Source organism: Crotalus tigris, unplaced genomic scaffold, assembly GCF_016545835.1.
Source record: "Crotalus tigris isolate CLP2741 ecotype Arizona unplaced genomic scaffold, ASM1654583v1 scf7180000019964.508439, whole genome shotgun sequence".
Classification (NCBI taxonomy): domain Eukaryota; kingdom Metazoa; phylum Chordata; class Lepidosauria; order Squamata; family Viperidae; genus Crotalus; species Crotalus tigris.
In genome coordinates, this window is record NW_024097794.1 from 73,915 (window position 1) to 94,472 (window position 20,558).

General features: G+C 44.3%; 1 protein-coding gene across 2 annotated transcripts in view; it reads right to left on the reverse strand.

Moving 5' to 3' along the window:
- The window catches only part of MMP14 (matrix metallopeptidase 14), a 56,078-nt gene that overhangs the window by 23,821 nt on the left and 11,699 nt on the right, over window positions 1-20,558 (reverse strand). For both annotated transcript variants that reach the window (XM_039365118.1, XM_039365117.1), the window contains exon 2: window positions 1,365-1,513. In XM_039365118.1, the coding sequence (XP_039221052.1) occupies window positions 1,365-1,420 (56 nt within the window). In that variant the 5' untranslated portion in view covers window positions 1,421-1,513. The remainder of the gene's footprint in view (window positions 1-1,364; window positions 1,514-20,558) is intronic.

A 20,558-nucleotide genomic window follows, 5' to 3' on the forward strand; every position in this document is an offset into this window, starting at 1 on the left:
TCTTCTTCTCCTCCTCCTCCTCTTCTTCTCCTCCTCTTCTTCTTCTTCTCCTCCTCCTCTTCTTCTTCTCCTCCTCCTCTTCTTCTTCTCCTCCTCCTCCTCTTCTTCTCCTCCTCCTCTTCTTCTTCTCCTCCTCCTCCTCCTCCTCCTCTTCTTCTCCTCCTCCTCTTCTTCTTCTTCTCTTCCTCCTCTCCTCCTCCTCCTCTTCTCCTCCTCCTCCTCCTCTTCCTCTTCTCCTCCTCCTCCTCCTCCTCCTCCTCTTCTCCTCCTCCTCCTCTTCTTCTCCTCCTCCTCCTCCTCCTCCTTCTTCTCCTCCTCCTCCTCCTCCTCCTCTTCTTCTCCACAAATCCCATTACTACTGATGATGTTCCCTAGTTGGGTCATGAAATCTCTGCAAGAAAGCAACCAAGCTCAGAGAGCACCAAGGACCCCACAGTCCTCCTCCCACACCTTCCCATCTCCTCCTCCTCCTCCTCTCCCTCTTGCTTCACTCCACAACCCCCACTCCCCTTCTAGCACTGATGATATTCTCTAGTTGGGTCATGAAACGTCTGCAAAAAATACAACCAAGCTCAGAGAGCACCAAGGACCTCACAGTCCTCCTTCTCTTCCTCCTCCTCCTCCTCTTTGTCCTCCTCTCCTTCTCCTCTACTCCACAAACCCCACTCCCTTCCAGCACTGATAATGTTCCCTACTTGGGTCATGAAACGTCTGCTAGAAAGCAACCAAACTCAGAGAGCACCAAGAACCAGCACAGTCAGACGTCTCCTCCTCCTCCTCCTCCTCCTCCTCCTCCTCCTCCTCCTCCTCCCCCCCCCTCTCTGCAAACCCCACTCCCTTCTATCACTGAGGATATTCCCTAGTTGGGTCGTGAAATGTCTGCAAAAAAACCAGCCAAGCTTCGAGAGCACCAGGGACCCCGTCATTTCGATCCCAAGCTACAAATAATTCTCCCTTATTGGTAACTCATTCTTGGTCACCTGACTGAAAAGTCAATGCCCTTACGTTGCCAGTTGCAATGGGGGTGTAGGTGCGTTTTGACAATCCCAAAGATGCTTTCCTCTCTATATCAGACACACAGAGGAAAATCAATTAACATTCCGTAAGAGAAAGATAAATATCCTGATTTTTGGTCCAGGCCTACAGCCACGTCTACAAGACCATACAATTGGGGGGGGGGGTATCTTTCCTTCTCCTGCACCCTTTCTGTGGCAAGCAAGCAGTCGCAATATCCCAATTCATTGAAATTTGGTTGTTTTCCAGAGTTCAAAAAACTAAATTCTGTAAGAAGAGAAGCTGGTGAAAGGTGAATGACTTTGCCACTGCAGGAGAGAGAGAGAGAGAGAGAAAACAAGGTCACTCACTTCATAGTCTCCACGTCGGCTGAGCCCGTCACCCGAAGCCCGTAGAAGCGTTGCATGGCAGCAATTGCGGCTGACACCGACTGGGGAGAACGCTGGGTGTGGGTGCGAAGGTTGCCCGGGGGCAAATACCCATATTGCTGCAGCCAGGCCTGGTGGGAAAAAAAAAAAAAAAACAGGAGCATGAAAAAAATTCAAACGCAAAGCCAATCGAAGAGCAGACTCCAGGAGATCAAAACTTGAGTATTGCAAAAGCAATTTCGTTCGTCCTTGATTTAGGACTGGCTGCTTAGCGACCGTTTCAAGTTACGACGGACCCTGGAAAAGCTACCGACGAACTGGATTTGAGGTTTTAATGGCTTTTAATGGTTCACACACCCCTCTTCCAGCAGCCATGTGACCATATTTTGAGTTCCTGGCAAATGTCCCCCAGTTACGGCCATCTGCAGTGTGTCACCCAGTCCCGACCTGTCATTTAGAACATTTTGCAAAAAAAAAAAAAAAAAAAAAAACCACTCCTGCATAGCCAACAATCAGCACTGTCACAAACAAAGGGTCATAAAATTGGTCAGTGTCATGTGAGGGTCCGCTTGACGGCTGTCACGATGTACAACCCAAATTGTAGATTCAATTATGGTTGTAAATCAAGAACTACTTGCAGATAAACCAAATTTATTTTGTAGTGAAAAGGCCAGATTAAAAAGCAGGACTTTATCTAGCTCTCGAACTACGAAAGGTATCACCTCTTAATCCCTCTTTAATCTAATCAGTGATTGACCCCAAATTAAGTTTACTCTGATGAGGAACTTCTACAAAGAACTGAAATTCTTTCTTTCTCTCTCTCTTTCTTTCTCTCTTTCTTTCCTCTTTCTTTCTTTCTTTTTTTTCTTTCTTTCTTTCTTCTTTATTGGCCAAGTGTGATTGGACACACAAGGAAGTTATCTCTGGTGCATAAACTCTCAGTGTACATACAAGCAGTAAGTGATAAAGCAAGATCACAATCATCGTAAAAATACATTCATCATAAATCATAAGATACAACCCTTAGCAGATCCGTAGGATACTAAAATAAGCAATCAACATAAATCTACTTGGATAGTAAATAAAACAATGTAAATCGTTAAGATACCAGCCACAAAGTTATAGTCCTAAATAGATTAGGAGATAGGCAATAGGAAAGATGAAAAGAATAACAGTAATGCAGCCTTACTAGATAGTTTGACAGTGTTGTGAGAATTAGTTGTTTAGCAGAGTGATGGCACGGGGGGGGGGGGGGAAAAACTATCCTTGTGTCTAGTTGTTTTGGCATGCAATGCCATATAGCAGTGGTGGCAAACCTATGGCATGGGTGCCAGAGGTGGCACTCAGAGCCCTCTCTGTGGGCACGCGCGCCGTCGCCCCAATCCTAGGCCTTCAGCTGGGTTTTATAAAACTTTTTCGCTTTAGGCCTCCGTCGCCATGTACAAAAAAAAAAAAAAAAGGTTCAACCAATCGGTCAATTTCAACTTCTTGCGGGAAAAAAAAATCTTGCAAAGTTGGAATTCATGGATTGAATTTTTTAATCCCACCCAGTCTGCCGTTTCCACTGCAGCCATGCCCAGCCAATGGGCCACACCCAGCCAATGGGCCATACCCCACCCGGCACCCGATGATGTATTAGTGGGTTTTGGGTTGCAGTTTGGGCACTCGGTCTCCAAAAGGTTCGCCATCACTGCTATATAGTGTCGTTTTTGAGGGGAGAAGTTGAAACAGTTATGTCCAGGATGTGAGGGATTTGTTCATATTTTCATGGCCTTCTTTCTGGCTCATGAAGTGTACAGGTCCTCGGTGGAATTATTTAAAATTATTTAAATCTTTCTCTCCTGCTCCCACCCTTAGTTCATTTCTGCCTAGGCTTCGGTCTTCTTTTAATCTGGATCCTATTTCTTCAGGATGGAAGGCCTGACCCTGATTCGTATGCCATTAAAATAATGACAACAACGATAGAGTTGTGCAGAAACTGGGCAGCTAAATGCCGCGTATAGCTCAGTTATGGAGAGTTATACTTCTGTCTGTTTAAAGAAGTGAGTTTGTTTGCTTGTTTGTTGATTCATTCTATTTATAAGCCATCCATCTCAAGGAGTTGCTTTCGAGATTCCCAATCCTTGAACTTATGACCACCATCAGAATCAGAATTGAGCTGGAAGGGACCTTGGAGGTCTTCTAGTCCAGCTCCCCGTTCAAGCAGGAGACCCTATACCAGTGGTTCTCAACCTTTTTAATGCTGTGACCCCCCCAACCGGTCGTAAGTCTAAGACTACTCAACGGTCGTAAGTCGAGGACTACTCAACTGGTGCAGCACCATTTGCAGAATGGGACTTTTGGCGGGCTCAGCAGGGCAGAGACAGCCTGGACAATTCCTATTGGCTTTTGAAAGTCAATAGAATTAGACTCTATTCAAGAGAGTCTATTCTATTGGTTTTCAAAAGCCAATAGAATAAAAGGGAGTAGCACAGCTAAGGAAAAGGGGAAAAAATGGCGGACTGTGTTGTTTGGCGACCCCCGTGAAATGGTCGTTTGACTCCAAATGGGGTCCCGACCCACAGGTTGAGAACCACTGCCCTGTATCATCTCAGACAAGTGACAGTCCAGTCTCTTCTTAAAGACCTCCAATGATGGAGCACCCACAACTTCTGGTGGCAAGCTGTTCCACTGGTTAATTGTCCTCGCTGTTAGGAAGTTTCTCTTTAATTCCAGGTTGCTTCTAATTAGAATACTTTCTTTGGCCAAGTGTGATTAGATACCCAAGAAACTGTGCCCAAAATTTCCATTGCTAAGCAAGACATGTGTTGAGTGAGCTTTGTCCCATTTTATGGCATGGGGGGGGGACCAACTATCTTTGTGTCTAGTTGTTTTGGCATGCAGTGCCCTATAGCGGCATCCTGAGGGGAGAAAATTGGTTGGAGGTGATGTTATAGAAAGACCCAACTCTCTGGTAAGATTGTGATGATGGAAAGAGAGTGGAATGGAATGGAATGGAGTGGAGTGGAATAGAATGAAATAATATGAATAGAGTAGAATAGAACAGAACACAATAATATGAATAGAATAGAATGAAATAATATGAATAGAATATGAATAGAATATAATAATATGAATAGAATAGAATAGAATGAAATAATATGAATAGAACAGAACAGAATAGAATAGAATGAAATAATATGAATAGAATATGAATAGAACAGAATAATATGAATAGAATAGAATAGAATGAAATAATATGAATAGAGTAGAATATGAATAGAACAGAATAATATGAATAGAGTAGAATGAAATAATATGAATAGAATATGAATAGAATAAAATATGATTAGAATATAGAATATAGGATAGAATAGGATACAGAATAGAATAGAATAAAATAGAATGAAATAATATGAATAGAATAGAATATGAATAGAACAGAATAATATGAATAGAATAGAATGAAATAATATGAATAGAATAGAATAGAACAGAACAGAATATGAACAGAACAGAACAGAATAGAATAGAAGCAGAACAGAGCTGGAAGGGACCTTAGAGGACTTCTAGTCCAGCCCCCAGCTCATGCAGGAGAACCTATACCCTCTCAGACAGATGACTGTCTAGCGTTCTTCTTAAAAATGTCCAGTGATGGAGCGCCCACGATTTCTGGTAGCAAACTGTTCCACTGGTTAATTGTCCTCACGGTTAAGATGTTTCTCCTTAATTCCAGGTTGCTTCTCTCTTTGGTCAGTTTCCAACCATTTTTTCCAACCAGGTAGAAGGAAAAGAAAGAAGAGGAAGACCAGGAGTAAGATAGAGGGATTTAGTTGAAGTAGTGATGGGGGCACTGTTGGGAGATGCCTTGCAGATCAGTCAAGGTCCGCTAAGAGTTCCCACTTGCTGCAGACCATATAGTTAATTTCCCAAAAGTTCCTTTAACGGAGAATCCTCAAGTTGTAACTGTTCATTCAAAGGCACTGGGGGGAAAAGTGATTTATCCCCATGGTCACGTGATCAAAATCCGGACGCATGACAAGTGGTTTCATATTTATGACGGTTGCACTGTCCCGTGTGTGTGTTTGTGTGTCTCTGTGTGTGTGTGTGTGTTATGTTGTGATCCCCTTTTGTGACCTTCCGACAAGCAAAGAGTCCCTGGGAGTGCCGGATTCCAAACTGAGCAACTGCGGCGATTCTCTTAACGACGGTGGCAAGAAAGGTCGTAAAACGGGGCAAAACTCAGCGAACAACTGTCTCGCTTAGCAAACGGAAATGGTGCCTCTCAGTTATGTCCATATGAAAAAGGACAACCTATGTCAAGAAGGGTCAGTAAATGTGGTGGCTCTTCTTAGGCTGGATGACCGCAGCAGCTACCCAGGTGCAAGGTTTGCGGATTGGAGTCTGGTTCAAACCGTTTAATGAGATGCAAGGCACATAGTAATAATAATAATAATGATGATGATGATGATGATGATGTTGTTGTTGTTGGAAGGGACCTTGGAGGTCATCTAGTCCAACCCCCTGCTCAGGCAGGAAACCCTATACCAGGGGTAGGCAACCTTGGCTCTTCTATGACTCGTGGACTTCAACTCCCAGAATTCCTGAGCCAGCATGGCTCAGCTTGGAAACCTCTCCCTTTCCCCTCAGCATGGCTGGCTCGGGAATTCTGAGAGTTGAAGTCCACGAGTCATAAAAGAGCCAAGGTGGCCTACCTCTAGCCTAGGCCTAGCCCGCTTTATGACTCATGGACTTCAACTCCCAGAATTCCTGAGCCAGCATGGCTCAGCTTGGAAACCTCTCCCTTTCCCCTCAGCATGGCTGGCTCGGGAATTCTGGGAGTTGAAGTCCACGAGTCATAAAAGAGCCAAGGTGGCCTACCTCTAGCCTAGGCCTAGCCCGCTTTATGACTCATGGACTTCAACTCCCAGAATTCCTGAGCCAGCATGGCTCAGCTTGGAAACCTCTCCCTTTCCCCTCAGCGTGGCTGACTCAGGAATCCTGGAAGTTGAAGTCCACGAGTCATAAAAGGGCCAAGGTTGCCTACCCCTGCCCTATACCATTTCGGACAAATGGCTGTCCAGTCTCTTCTTAAAAACTTCCAGGGTTGGAGCATTTACAGCTTCAGGAGGCAGGTGGTTCCACTGGTTAATTGTTCTAATTGTCAGGAAGTTTCTCCTTAGTTCCAGGTTGCTTCTCTCCTTGATGAGTCTCCATCCGTTGCTTCTTGTCCTGCCTTTAGATGCTTTGAAGAATAGCTTGACTCCTTCTTCTTTGGGGCAGGCCCTGAGATACTGGAAGACTGCTATCATGTCACCCCTTGTCCTTCTCTTCATTAAACTGGACATACCCAATTCCAGCAACCGTTCTTCATATGTTTTAGCCTCCAGTCCCCTGATCCTCTTTGTTGCTCTTCTCTGCACTCTTTCCAGAGTCTCAACATCTTTTTTACATCGTGGTGACCAAAACTGGATGTCGTATTCCAAGTGTGGCCTTACCAAGGCATTGTAAAATGGTATTAACACTTCATGTGATCTTGATTCTATCCCTCTGTTAATGCAGCCTAGCACTGTGTTGGCTTTTTTGGCAGCTGCAACACATGTCTGGTTATATCTAAGTCAGTGGTGGCGAACCTATGGCACAGGTGCCAGAGGCAGCACTCAGAGCCCTCTCTGTGGGCACACGCGCCGTCGCCCCAGTCCTAGGCATTCAGCTGGGTTTTATAAAACCTTTTCACTTTAGGCCTCTGCCGCCATGTGCAAAAAAAAAAAAAAAGGTTCAATCAATCAATTTCAACTTCTCGTGGGAAAAAAAACAATCTTGCAAAGTTGGAATTGATTGACTGAACTTTTTAGTCCCACCCAGTCTGCTGTTACCACTGCAGCCATGCCCACCCTATTGGCCACACCCAGCCAATGGGCCACACCCACCCGGCACTCGACGATGCATAAGTGGGTTTTGGGTTGCAGTTTGGGCACTTAGTCTCTAAAAGGTTCGCCATCACTGATCTAAGTGATTGTCCACTAAGACTGCGAGATCCCTCTCACAGTTGCTACTATTGAGCAAGGTACTCCCTATACTATAAGTGTACATTTGGTTTTTCTTGCCTAAATGTAGAACTTTACTTTTTTCACCGTTGAATTTCATTTTGTTAGATAGGCTTAAAAAAAAAAACCCTGCTCAGCTAAGCCCAAATGTCCTGCAAAATGTCTTATTTTCTGCCTTGGGAAGGTCCAAAAATGACGCCACACAGCTTCCTGACCCTCGCAAATGGAAACTGACGGCTGCACCCAAATATGGAGGGTGTTGCATTTTGCGTTCCGGCTGAGAGATGCATCTCAAAGTTGCTGAGATTGAGAAACACTTCGTAGCAGAAGAAGGGTGAATTCCAGAATTGAGCTGAGGGTGTGATGTGTGTGTGTCTGTGGCAGGATCTGAGAACGATAACGCCAACCCAGTTTCCTGCCCTGTTATGCAAAAGTTTAGAAAATCTCTCTTCCCATGAAGCGAGCAACTGATCACAGAAGACGTCAACCTACACGCTTGTATCTATCTGTGCAGCGCCATCACATATGCCTATAAAGTCTCCTTCAATTGCAGCTCAGCTCCTGATAATTTTGTGGCTCTATCCATGGCATTGCCTTGCAATCACCCAGAAGCAATTGTCCAGGATGTTTCTTTTGGTTTTCTGAGTCTTGCCTCCATCCATGGATCTCTGAGTGGTCTCCCACCCAAATAACAATCAGATCTGGCCGTGCTTAACCTCCAAGCTCAGGTATGGCCAGCTGGATGCTTCCACTTCAAGACAGACAGATATGCTTGGTGGACATGTAAAAGACTAAAAAAAAAGATTTAAATACATACTTTGATAGAGAGGATTTTCCATAGAATAGAGTAGAACAGAACAGAATAGAATAGAACAGCACGGAATGGAATGGAATGGAATAGAATAGAATAGAATAGAATAGAATAGAATAGAATAGAATAGAATAGAAATAGGAAAGGAATGGAATAGAAGAGAATAGCATAGAATAGCACAGAATAGCATAGAATGGAATAGAATAAGAAATAAGAATGGAATGGAATGGAATAGAATAGCACAGAACAGAATAGAATAAGAAATAGGAAAGGAAAGGAAAGGAAGGGAAGGGAAGGGAAGAGAAGAGAAGAGAAGAGAAGAGAAGAGAAGAGAAGAGAAGAGAAGAGAAGAGAAGAGAAGAGAAGAGAAGAGAATATAGGGATGGAATAGAATAGAATAGAATAGAATAGAATAGAATAGAATAGAATAGAATAGAATATAGGGATGGAATGAAGAGAAGAGAAGAGAATAACACAGAATAGCACAGAACAGAACAGAACAGAATAGAATAGGAATAGGAATAACAGAGTTGGAAGGGACCTTGAAGATCTTCTAGTCTAACCCCCCACTCAGGCAGGAAACCATTTGGGCTGTCCAATCTCTTCTTAAAAGATTTTTAAGATCTAGAGTCAATAAAAGCTAGAACTTTTCCTTTTCAAGATTGATGGATAAACAGGTAGAAAAAAGGCAGAAAAGATTATTTCAATAGATAATTACCGGGTGAGATTATTATAGGCACAGAGATAAAAAGATCTGACACTATCCCCTATGGAGGGCTGGATGATGAAGTTGACAGATTTTTTTTTTCCCAAATGGATAAATTGACTTTGTTGATCAAAGAAAAGACCACGCCTGCATTTATTGGTGCCAAGGAAGACTCTAATGGATTTTTGCATAACCATAAAAATGAATAAACTTGTGAGTGATGGGTTGATTGATTAAAACAGGAGAAATTTAAAAAAAAGTGTAATACAGGCCGTTCTCGACTTACAACGTTCGTTTAGTGACCACTCAGAGGTACAACAGCACTGATAAAAAAAAAGTGACACGACTGTTTTTCACGCTTATGTTCACTTCAGGATTTCCACGGCCACGAGATCCAGGTTCAGATGCTTGGAAACTGGCATGTATTTATGACGGTTGCAGTGTCCCAGGATCACGTCGTCCCTTTTTTGCAATCTTCTGATAAGCCAAGTCAATGGCAAAGCCAGATTCACTTAACAACTGTGTTCCTGATGTAAGAACTGCAATGATTCACTGAGCAGTGGCAAGAGAGGTCGTAACACGGAACAAAACCCACTTAACGGCCGTCTCGCTTAGCAACGGAAAATTGTGGTCCAGTCGTGTTCATAAGTCAAGGACTACGTCTATGCTGTAATTTTAGACTGAGAGAGATTAAATATGTATCTATAGATAATAGATGTAGGTCTTTGGTTGTTGGAAGTGTCTTGGCGACGTTTCGACGAAGTCCCATTCGTCATCTTCAGGCTGGTGTTTTCAGCTTCGTGCTTCGAGCAGCAATGAAGCACGAAGCTGAAAACACGAAGCACGAAGCTGAAAACACCAGCCTGAAGATGACGAATGGGACTTCGTCGAAACGTCGCCAAGACACTTCCAATTTTACGCGGGAGAAAACCCGAACAACCAAAGACCTACATACAAACACCCGCGAAAACCTCAAAAAACAAATAGATAATAGATATCTATACGTGCTTTGAAAAATCCTGGAAGCCACCTCTGGGTAACTTTTCTCTTTCTTTTCTACTTTTCTTCATCTTTCTTTCCTTTCATACCCTCTTTTTCTTTTTTTCCTTCCTTCCTTCATTTTATTTTATTTATTTTTTAGGTTCTAGGTTGTCCTAGTTTTTATCGTCTTGTTGAAAAACTTTTAAGAAAATTATAGAGACAAGGCAGACAGGCCAGGAGAGACAGCTTCTTTCTGGATAGTGCGTCTGGGATTATAGTAATCCACTGTCTGATCCAGCCACCTCTTCGCATTTGCCCCTCCACCGGGCTTTGGAAAATGCTGCCTTACATCCACACCCGTGATTACCTATCGCTGCTGATGCATCATTACACACACACACACACACACACACACAAACACACACAGCCAAGTCATTCTTTCTTCTTTTTGCCCCCTTTTCTTAATCTCAACGGTGATTCACCCCACGTTCTTGGCAACCCTTTCCAAACTGGGTGACTCTGGAGAGGGGGGGCCCAGGGCGAAACTCCAGGTCTGTTCTATTCTGTTCTGTTTTCTATTCTATTGTATTCTAATCTGTTATTCTGTTCTATTCTGTTCTGTTCTGTACTATTCTTTTACGTTATTCTGTTTCTATTCTATTCCATTCCATTCCATTCTATTCTATTCTATTGCATTGCATTGCATTCCAACTCCTTATTCTATTCTATTCTGTTATTCTGTTCTATGTTATTCCATTCCATTTTTCTTATTCTATTCCATTCTTATTTCTTATTCTATTCTATTCTATTCTATTCTATTCTATTCTATTCCATTCCATTCCATTCTTATTTCTTATTCTATTCTATGCTATTCCATTCCATTCTTATTTCTTATTCTATTCCATTCTTATTTCTTATTCTATTCTATTCTGTTCTATTCTATTCTTTTCTATTCTATTCTATTGCATTGCATTGCATTCCATTCTTATTCTATTCTATGCTATTCCATTCCATTCTTATTTCTTATTCTATTCTATTCAATTCTATTCAATTCAATTCTATTCTTCTTCTATTCTATGCCATGCCATATTTTTTGTCTTCTTCTCTTCTATTCTAATTTCTTATTCTATTCTATTCCATTCCATGCCATGCCATATTTTCTATATCCTATCCTATCCTATCCTATCCTATTCCATATTTCATATGTTTCTATTCCATTCCATGCTGGCTGAGGAATTCTGGGAGTTGGAAGTCCACACATCGTAAAATGGCTGAGATTGGGGGAAAGCCTCAAGTAGTCCTCGACGTACGATCACAATTCCGCCCAAAATTTCTGTTATTAAGTGAGCTTCCCCCACGTCACGACCTTTTTTTGCCACGAATCACTGCAGGTGATAAGCTGATAAGTTAGTAACCCGGTTGTTACGTGAACCTGGCTTCGCCCTTGATTTTGCTTTATCGGAAGGTGGCATGACCCCGGAACACAGCAACGGTCATAAACGTGAATCGGTTGCCGAGCGTCTGAATCTTAATCCCATGAGGGATGCGGCAAAGGTCATCCCTGTGGAAAAACGGTCCTAAATCATTTTTCAGTGCCGTTGTAACTTTGAAAGGTCACTAAACGAAGCATTGTAAGTTGAGGGCTATCTGTAGTTTAGGCCAAAGTCTTTTTCTTCCTTGGCTCACAATTAGCCTCTCCTTGCGTAATGGAGGTGACACCAAGGGTCCGTCAGACAGAGGCTGGAATCCAGGAAGTCAACAGCAACGGATTAACAGAGGGGCAGAGGATTAAATAAAGTTAATCTCTCCCGATCCAGGGATCTGCGTATTTCCCTCTCAAAAAACCTTCTACAGGCCCACCTGGGCCCATCCAGGGTGGCGAAGCGCTGCTTTTTTTTCTCCTCCCGCTAAACCAGAGGTAGACTGCCACTGCGGGTGGAGGTTCTGCTTCATGCAGAAAGAAAGAAGCTCTCCGTTTCCTCTTTTTTTAAATTAATTAATTAATTAAGGAGTGCCTTATAACCCTGGCAGTAGATTCAAAAAGGGAAAGGAGAATTGTGCTTAATTGTGACCAGTTGTCAGTCAGAGAAACCGGAGCACGGCTGAATAACCTGGATGGGACCCTGTTTGGATTTATGACCCTCTTTTACGGGTGGTTCTCGACTTACGACTGTGAGCCTTCAAATTTAGGATGAACTTGAAAAAACAGTGACTTGCTATTGACGGCCCGTCCTTGAAGTTACAACTCTCTTTCAGTCTCTCATACACTCACTCTCTCTCTTTCTCTCTCTTCTCTCTCTCTCTCTCGTTCTCTCTCTTCTCGCTCCTTTCTCTCAATCTCTCTCTCTTGTCTCTGTCTCTTTTCTCTCTTTCCTTTCTCTCTTCTCTTTCTTCTCTCTTTCTTCTCGCTCTTCTTTCTCTCTCCTCTCAATCTCTCTTCTCTTTCTCTTTTGTCTCTTTCCTTTCTCTCTCTTTCTCTTTTCTCTTTCTGTCTATTTTCTCTTTCCTTTCTCTCTTCTTTCTCTTCTCTCTTTCTCTCTCCTCTCTCAATCTCTCTCTTCTTTCACTCTTTTGTCTCTTTCTCTTTTCTCTTTCTCTCTTTTCTCTCAATCTCTCTCTTCTCTTTCTGTCTCTTTTCTCTCTTTCCTTTCTCTCTTTTTTCTCTTCTCTTTCTCCTCTCTCAATCTCTCTCCTCTCTTCTTTCTTTTGTCTCTTTCTTCTCTCTTTCTGTCTCTTCTCTCTCTTCTCTCTCTCACACGCGGTCACTTGTGATCATTTGGAAGTTACAACGGCAGTTAAAAAAAAGTGTCCTATAACTTTTTCCAGACTTAGGACCACTGCATGGTCACATGATAAACATTTGGATGCTTGGCAATTGGCACATACTTATGACGGTTGCAGGGTCCCAGAGGGTCACCTGATCCCCTTCAGCGACCTTCTGACAAGCAAAGCCAATGGGGAAGCCGATTCACCGAACAACCGTGTTCCTAATGTGGTGATTCACTTAACAACCGTGGAAGCCGATTCACCGAACAACCGTGTTCCTTATGCGGTGGTTCACCTAACAACCATGGCGAGAAAAATCACAAAATGGGGCAGAACTCAATTAACCACTGTCTCACTTAACAACTGATGTTTTGGGTTCCATTATGGTCATTAAGTCGAGGACTACTTGTATTCTTCAAATTAATAATGTTGTCTGGAATTTCGGTGCTAAATCATTGCGGTCATAAGTTGAGGCACCACGTGACCAGGACTCCATTTTATGATCGTGCAGCAAGTTGCTGTAGTCTTTAAGTGGATCATGTGGTCATTAAGTGAATCCGGAATATTAAACAGGCATTTTTTGCCCTCGTCTGCCAAAAACAAAATCAGCAAAAAACATCACGAATCTCAGTCAGATGACTGCAGGGCACGGCAACTGGTCCTAAACAGGAGTCAGATGCCAAGTCTTGAAATGTGATCATGTGCCCGCAGGGTGTGTGTGTGTGTGTGTGTGTGTGAGAGAGAGAGAGAGAGAGAGAGAGAACACAAGAGAGAGAAGGAAAAAGAGAGAAAAAGAGAGAAGAGAGAAGAAAAAAGTGAAGAGAGAGAAAAGGAAAAAGAGAAAGAGAGAGAGAAGGAAAAAGAGTGAGAGAAAGAGTAGAAAAAGAGAGATAGGAGAGGAAAGAGAGAGAGAAAAGGAAAAAGAAAAAGAGAGAGAGAGAAAGAAAGAGTGAAAGAGAGAAAGAGAAAGAAAGGGAGAGAAAGAGAAAAAGAAAGAGAAAAAGAGAGAAAGAGAAAGAGAAAGAGAGCGTAAGAGAAAGAAAGAGAAAGAGTGTAAATGAAAGAAAGAGAAAGAGAGAAAGAGAGAGAGAAAGAGAAAGGGAGAAAGAGTTGTAACTTCAAGGATGGACCGTCAATAGCAAGTCACATTTTTTTTTGAAGTCCATCGTAACTTCGAACCAACGCTCAGGATCCTAAATTGAGGGTCATAAATCCAAACAGGATCCCATGCAGATTATTCAGCTGTGCTCTGGTTTCCTTGGCTGGCACCCCTGGTGTGTGTGTGTCTGTGTCTGTGTGTGCAAATGTAAGCAGAGGGCCAAGAATTCCTTGCCAGCAGCATTCTCTCCCATGCGTGGGTGGTGCCAGATAACCAAAGTGTGAGTTAAATAGAGGCCCAGCTCCCAAAACTTGTAAGCTTCTGAATTTCAAAGCAGATGCAGCCCCCTCACACCTCCCTCCTTTCTCCCCATTTCTCCCTTGGCTTTGAAAAAAAGCCAGGGACGGGGACGCTATCTTTTGGGGTTTGATCCCAGCCAATTCTTGTTAAGATTCCTTCCATGGCTTCAAGCCGTTAGCAAAAAACGTTTCTGGCTTTGCCGACACGGCTTTCTCTCCCGGCTTTCTCCCCAGGCAAGACTTATTTGTAATTATCCAAATTTTAAGCAGGCCCATCAGTTTAATCTTGGCCTTGTCTAGATGGGACTGGGGAGGGGGGAGGAGGAGGGGAAAGAGAGCATTACATCCAAGAAGATAAGCAGAATCTGTTTGCGTATCTGTAGGCCAACTTATTTTTTTAATTTTTTTTCTATGCCTGTGGTAAGCTATACGTCTGTGGGTGTTTATTAAAAGTCTAGATATCTTTCATTTTTTAGGAAAAGCAGGGGTCTTCAAACTTGACCCTTTGATGATTTGTGGACTTCAACTCCCAGAATTCCTCAGCCAGGCAAGCTGGCTGAGGGAGTTGAAGTCCATAAGTCATAAAAGGGCCATAGTTCCCTCACGCTGGCTGAGGAATTCTGGGAGTTGAAGTCCACAAGTCATAAAAGGGCCAAGTTTGAAGATGCCTGCTTGTGGACTTCAACGCCCAGAATTCCTCAGCCAGGCATGCTGGCTGAGGGAGTTGAAGTCCACAAGTCATAAAAGGGCCATAGTTCCCCCATGCCTGGCTGAGGAATTCTGGGAGTTGAAGTCCACAAATCATAAAAGGGCCATAGTTCCCTCACGCTGGCTGAGGAATTCTGGGAGTTGAAGTCCACAAGTCATAAAAGGGTCACAGTTCCCTCACGCTGGCTGAGGAATTCTGGGAGTTGAAGTCCACAAGTCATCAAAGGGCCAAGTTTGAAGACCCCTGCTTGTGGACTTCAACTCCCAGAATTCCTCAGCCAGACACCCTAGCTGAGGAATTCTGGGAGTTGAAGTCCACAAGTCATAAAAGGGCCATAGTTCCCTCACGCTAGCTGAAGAATTCTGGGAGTTGAAATCCACAAGTCATCAAAGGTCCATGTTTGAAGACCCCCTGAGGAAAAGGGATCCTTTGTGGTTCTCTCTATGGAAAGAGTGCAGAGAAGAGCAATAAAGATGATTAGGAGGCTGGAGGCCAAAAAGATACGAACAACAGTTGCAGGAATTGGCTATGTCTAGTCTAGTGAAAAGAAGGACTTGGGGGTGACATGATAGCAGTCTTCCAATATTTGAGGGGCTGCCACAAGAAGAGGGGGTCCACATTCCCCAAAGCACCTGAAGGCAGGACCAGAAGCAATGGATGGAACTAAGGAGGAATTTCCTATGTGAGAACAATTAACCAGTGGAACAGCTTGCCACTAGAAGTTGTGGGTGCTCCAACACTGGAGGTTTTTAAGAAGAGACTAGACAGCCAGTTGTCTGGGATGGTATAGTGTCTCCTGCTTTGTGCAGGGGGCTGGACTAGAAGACCTCCAAGGTCACATCTCCAACTCTGTTCTTTTTCGATTTCTGTTTCAGCGCCCAGCTATGGCACCAAAGTGTATTAAGACAGATTTTTCTAAATCTGCAGCAAACATCTTCACATTTTGCCCAGAACTATTTTACAGAGCGTGGCTTCAAAAGATACCTTGCTGTACAGGTAGTCCTCGACATACAACAGTTCGTTTAGTGACCATTCCAAGTTACGACGGCACTGAAAGAAGGGACTTGTGACCATTTTTTCCACACTTAACGACTGGGCAGCATCCCCCCCCAGGGTCACGTGATCGAAATTCGCCCACTTGGCAACTGGCTCGTATTTACAACGGTCGCAGTGTCCGAGGGGGGGGGTAATATGATCCCCTTTGCGACCCCTCCCGCCAGGCAAGGTCCATGGGGAAGCCAGCTTCACTTCACAACCGTGTTCCTCGCTTAGCAACGGTGGTCAGAAAAGTCGTAAAAGGGGGGGGACAAACCCCACTTAACAACCGTCCTTGCTCAGGCACACACATGCAGAGGAAACGAAGGATGCGAACAGCCCAGGAGATTTGTGTGTGAGAGTGAGTGACAATGACCTCATTCTTCCATTTTTGTGCTCCAGCTTTCCCGCCAACGTTGGGTTTAAAAAAAGCTTCTGCTGCCCCCCCACACACACACAAGCCAACCACCACCTGGGTCCCTGGCGGAAACCCTAAAAAAAGATTGCCGTGTGTGTCATCTTCCGAGAGTCCCCAAAATATCCTCTGGGAAAGTAACACAATGCCAACCAGGCCTCTCGCCCACGAGGTGCCAATTCGGTGTCCGAAATTTCTCCGGGGCAAATTCCCCAACATCTCTTGAGCTGCTCGTTGGGACTAGAAGACCTCCCAGGTCCCCCCTTCCAAGTCGTGTCATGCCGCTAGTCCCTCCTCCCAAGACCCTGGACAAGGCCCGGCTTTGTCTCCCCTCTTCCATCATTCCTCAGTCCTGGCATCCTCTGAGCGTTGACTCATGTGGCCGTTCTCCCTTCTCAGCTTTGGCGGAGGTCACCACCCCAAGCCCCCTTTTTTCCTTTCCGGGGGATGTGCCCCCCCCTCCTTTCCTTTCTGCTTCGCTCCAGGCTTGGGACCACTTCCGGCCTCTCCTTTTCTCCTCCCCCCCTCCCGCCCCCCTCCTCCGGCTGTAAAATGCACTGGCAACACCCCTAACCCCCCCCCCCTTCCCCAAAATAATCCGAACTCTAATGCCCTTTTCCTGGCTGGTTCTCTCTCTCCAGGCACCCCGCTAAGAATTTCTAAAGCTGCATCCGTCTCAGCTCCTATAAGGGGGCAAACTACATTTCACGGGCGCCTTTGATCTCCGCCAAGACAGCCATCCACCCGCCCCGGTTCGCTTCCCATGTCTTTGTTCCTCCAAGACCAGGGGGGAAAGGGAGGGGGCGGTCTGTCTGCCTTTTCTCCCTTTAAAAAAAGAGAGAGAGCGATTGAGAGAGGGAGAGAGATTGAGAGAGACACACAGAGAGAGAGACAGATTGAGAGAGACAAATTGAGGGAGAGAGGGGAGGGAGAGAGAGCGAGATTGAAAAGGAGAGATTGAGAGAGGGGAGGGAGGGAGCGAGAGAGAGGGAGGGAAGGAGGGAGGGAGGGAGAGAGAGAGAGAGATTGAGAGAGGGAGGAAGGGAAGGAGGGAGAGAGAGATTGAAAGGGAGAGATTGAGAGAGGGGAGGGAAGGGAGGGAGGGAGCAAGAGAGGGAGGGAGAGAAGGAGGGAGCAAGAGAGAGATTGAGAGAGGGGGGGAGGGAAGGAGGGAGAGATTGAGAGAGAAGGCAGAAGGGAGAGAGATTGAAAGGGAGAGATTGAGAGGGTAGAGGAAGAGAGAGAGAGATTGAAAGGGAGGGAGGGAAGGAGGGAGCAAGACAGATTGAGAGAGAGAGGGAGGGAAGGAGGGAGAGAGAGATTGAGAGAGAGAGAGCAGGAGGGAGAGAGAGACTGGAAGGGAGAGATTGAGAGGGGAGGGAGGGAGATAGAGAGAGGGAGGGAGGGAAGGAGAAAGACAGGGGGAAGGAGGGAGGGAGAGATTGAGAGAGAGATGGATGGAGAAAGGGAAGGAGGGAGATAGAGAAAAGGAGGAGAGAGATTGAAAGGGAGGGAGGGAAGGAGGGAAGGATAGAGAGAGAGATTGAGAGAGAGATTGAGAAAGGAGAGGGCAGGAGGGAGGGAGATTGAGAGAGAGAGAGAGATTGAGAGGGAGGGAGGATGGGAAGGAGGGAGGAAGATAGAGAGATTGAGAGAGAGAAAAAAAGATTGAGAGACAGGAGAGATTGAGAGAGAGAAATTGAGAGAGGAGAGGATAGGAGGAAGGAAGGGAGATTGAGAGAGAGAGAGACAGAGACAGAGATCGAGAGACAGGAGAGAGATTGAGAGAGAGAGAGATTGAGAGGGAGGGAGGGAGGGAGAGAGAGAGAGAAAGAGAGAGATTGCGGCTTCAGCACTACAACCAAACTTTTTTTCCGAATAGCCAAAAATGAAAATTTGGAATGGGAAGAGGAAAAATATAAAGAGAAGGAGAAGAGAGAAATTGTGGACAATAGCAGGCTTCGCACTTTTCTCCCCCCCCCCCTTTTTTTTTTTTTGTTAAATGTAAAATAACAACAATCAGCGGGAAGGCACCCAAACAGCTTTTTAAGTCTTTCAAGGAACTATTGTGTAATCAAAAAGGAACGTGATCAGAAGAGAGGCCAAGATGGAACGAAACAGGGGTATTTATGGCTAAGGGAGCAGAATGAGCTGTTTATTTATTTACTTAGTGATTTATTTGTTAGACCAGCTGAAGGTTTTCAAGAAAAGATTGGGCAAGCATTTGTCCTGGAAAGAATAAGTCCTTCTGCTTCGGGCAAGTGGGGCTGGGGGGATAGGGTGGACTAGAAGACCTTCAAGGTTCTCTACCGTCTGTAGCTGTCCATCTCGCAAATGAGATTCTGAGAATCTTCCAACACATTAAATACAATGCAGAAAAGCAAGAAAAGTGTAAAAACCTACAGTCAGGACCGCAAAGGGTGATCTCACACGCTGCCTTTATCTATTAACCTTGGGTGTTTTTTTTTTTTAAATAAGTCACCCTGGATATATTCAGACATAATGCCAAACCGTCATCCTGGGCCCATCTTTGCGACCTTAGCATGTGTGTTAGAGATTTGTTGCTTGTGGGAATAGCTTTTGACTCTTGCTTGCTGGCATCTTGAGGCACAAATCGCCAAATTAAATACATAGACATCCACAGGGATCAAATCCCCTGGTTTTAAGTTCTAAAATTGTTAAATGGAAAGATACCCCCCCCCCAATAAAAGACATATAACACAAGGAATCCCAATGTCTTCCCATTACATTAAAAAAAAAAGGAGCTAGTTGGTTGTCCCTCTCCACCATAAACTGAAGCTGACAAACCACAATGACTAGTTCACACAAGCCACTAAACCGAATTCACAGAAAATGGTTGATGTCTTCGTAGGATGGGTCTCAACTCGGGCTAAAAAAAAAAAAAAAAGCGCTAGAGGACACCAATGGGAAAAGGGGATAAGGTGGATGAAGGAGGAGCCTTGATGTGATTTAAATTAGCTAAATTATTTCTTATTCTCTTAACTAGAAAGCTAAACAGTTTACTGTGCACCTTCCCATTTTCTTTTCCTTACAATGGGTATTTTTTCGTTGAATTAGAAGGAGAGAGAGAGAGACTCACATCAATGTGTTGCTATCTTGTGAGTGGGGAAGGGAGGAGAAGAGAAAGAGAAAGGAAGGAAGAGAGGGAAAGAAAGAAAGAAAGAAAGAAAGAAAGAAAGATAAGAAAGAAGGGAAAGGAGGGAAAAAGAAAGGAAGAGAGGAGAAAGAAAGAAGGAAAGAAGGAAGGAAGGAAGGAAGGAAGGAAGGAAGGAAAAGAGAAAGAAAGAGAGGAGAAAGAAAGGAAGGAAGGAAGAAAAAGAATGAGAAAGAGAAGGGAAAGAGAAAGGAAGAGAGGAGAAAGAAAGAAGGAAGGAAGGAAGGAAAAGAAAGAAGGGAAAGAAGGGAAAGAGAAAGGAAGAGAGGAGAAAGAAGGAAGGAAGAAAGAAAAAGAAAGAGAAAGAGAAAGGAAAGAAGGGAAAGAGAAAGGAAGAGAGGAGAAGGAAAGAAGGGAAGAAGGAAGGAAGGAAGGAAGGAAAAGAAAGAAGGGAAAGAGAAAGGAAGAGAGGAGAAAGAAAGAAGGAAGGAAGGAAGGAAGGAAGGAAGGAAGGAAGGAAAAAAAGAAAGAGAAAGAGGAAGGGAAAGAGAAAGGAAGAGAGGAGAGAGAAAGAAGGGAAGAAGGAAGGAAGGAAAAGAAAGAAGGGAAAGAAGGGAAAGAGAAAGGAAGAGAGGAGAAAGAAAGAAGGGAAGAAGGAAGGAAGGAAGAAAAAGAAAGAGAAAGAGAAGGGAAAGAGAAAGGAAGAGAGGAGAAAAAAAGAAGGGAAGAAGGAAGGAAGGAAAAGAAAGAAGGGAAAGAGAAAGGAAGAGAGGAGAAAGAAAGAAAGAAGGAAGGAAGAAAAAGAAAGAGAAAGAGAAGGGAAAGAGAAAGGAAGAGAGGAGAAAGAAAGAAGGAAGGAAGAAAAGAAAGAAGGGAAAGAGAAAGGGAGGAGAAAGAAAGAAGGAAGGAAGGAAGAAAAAGAAAGAAAAAGAGTAACTCACTCAACTTCCCCTAATGTCCTGCAGTCTAGGAGAGTGGGAGTGAGTCCCAATCCCTCTTCCTCGGGAAGACCCAATTAGTGGCCCTATGGAGTCGAGGAACAGGGGGATAATTCTTAGCCACCCACTGGCCCAGGAGAAGACCAAGACCACAAAGGAGGAGTGGAGGCCAGGGCCCGACCTACCATCAGATGGGAGCAAAAGAAGAAGAAGAAGAAGAAGACGGAAAAGAGGACTGCTCATTTTTCGAGTCCAGGAACCATTTGCAATACAAAA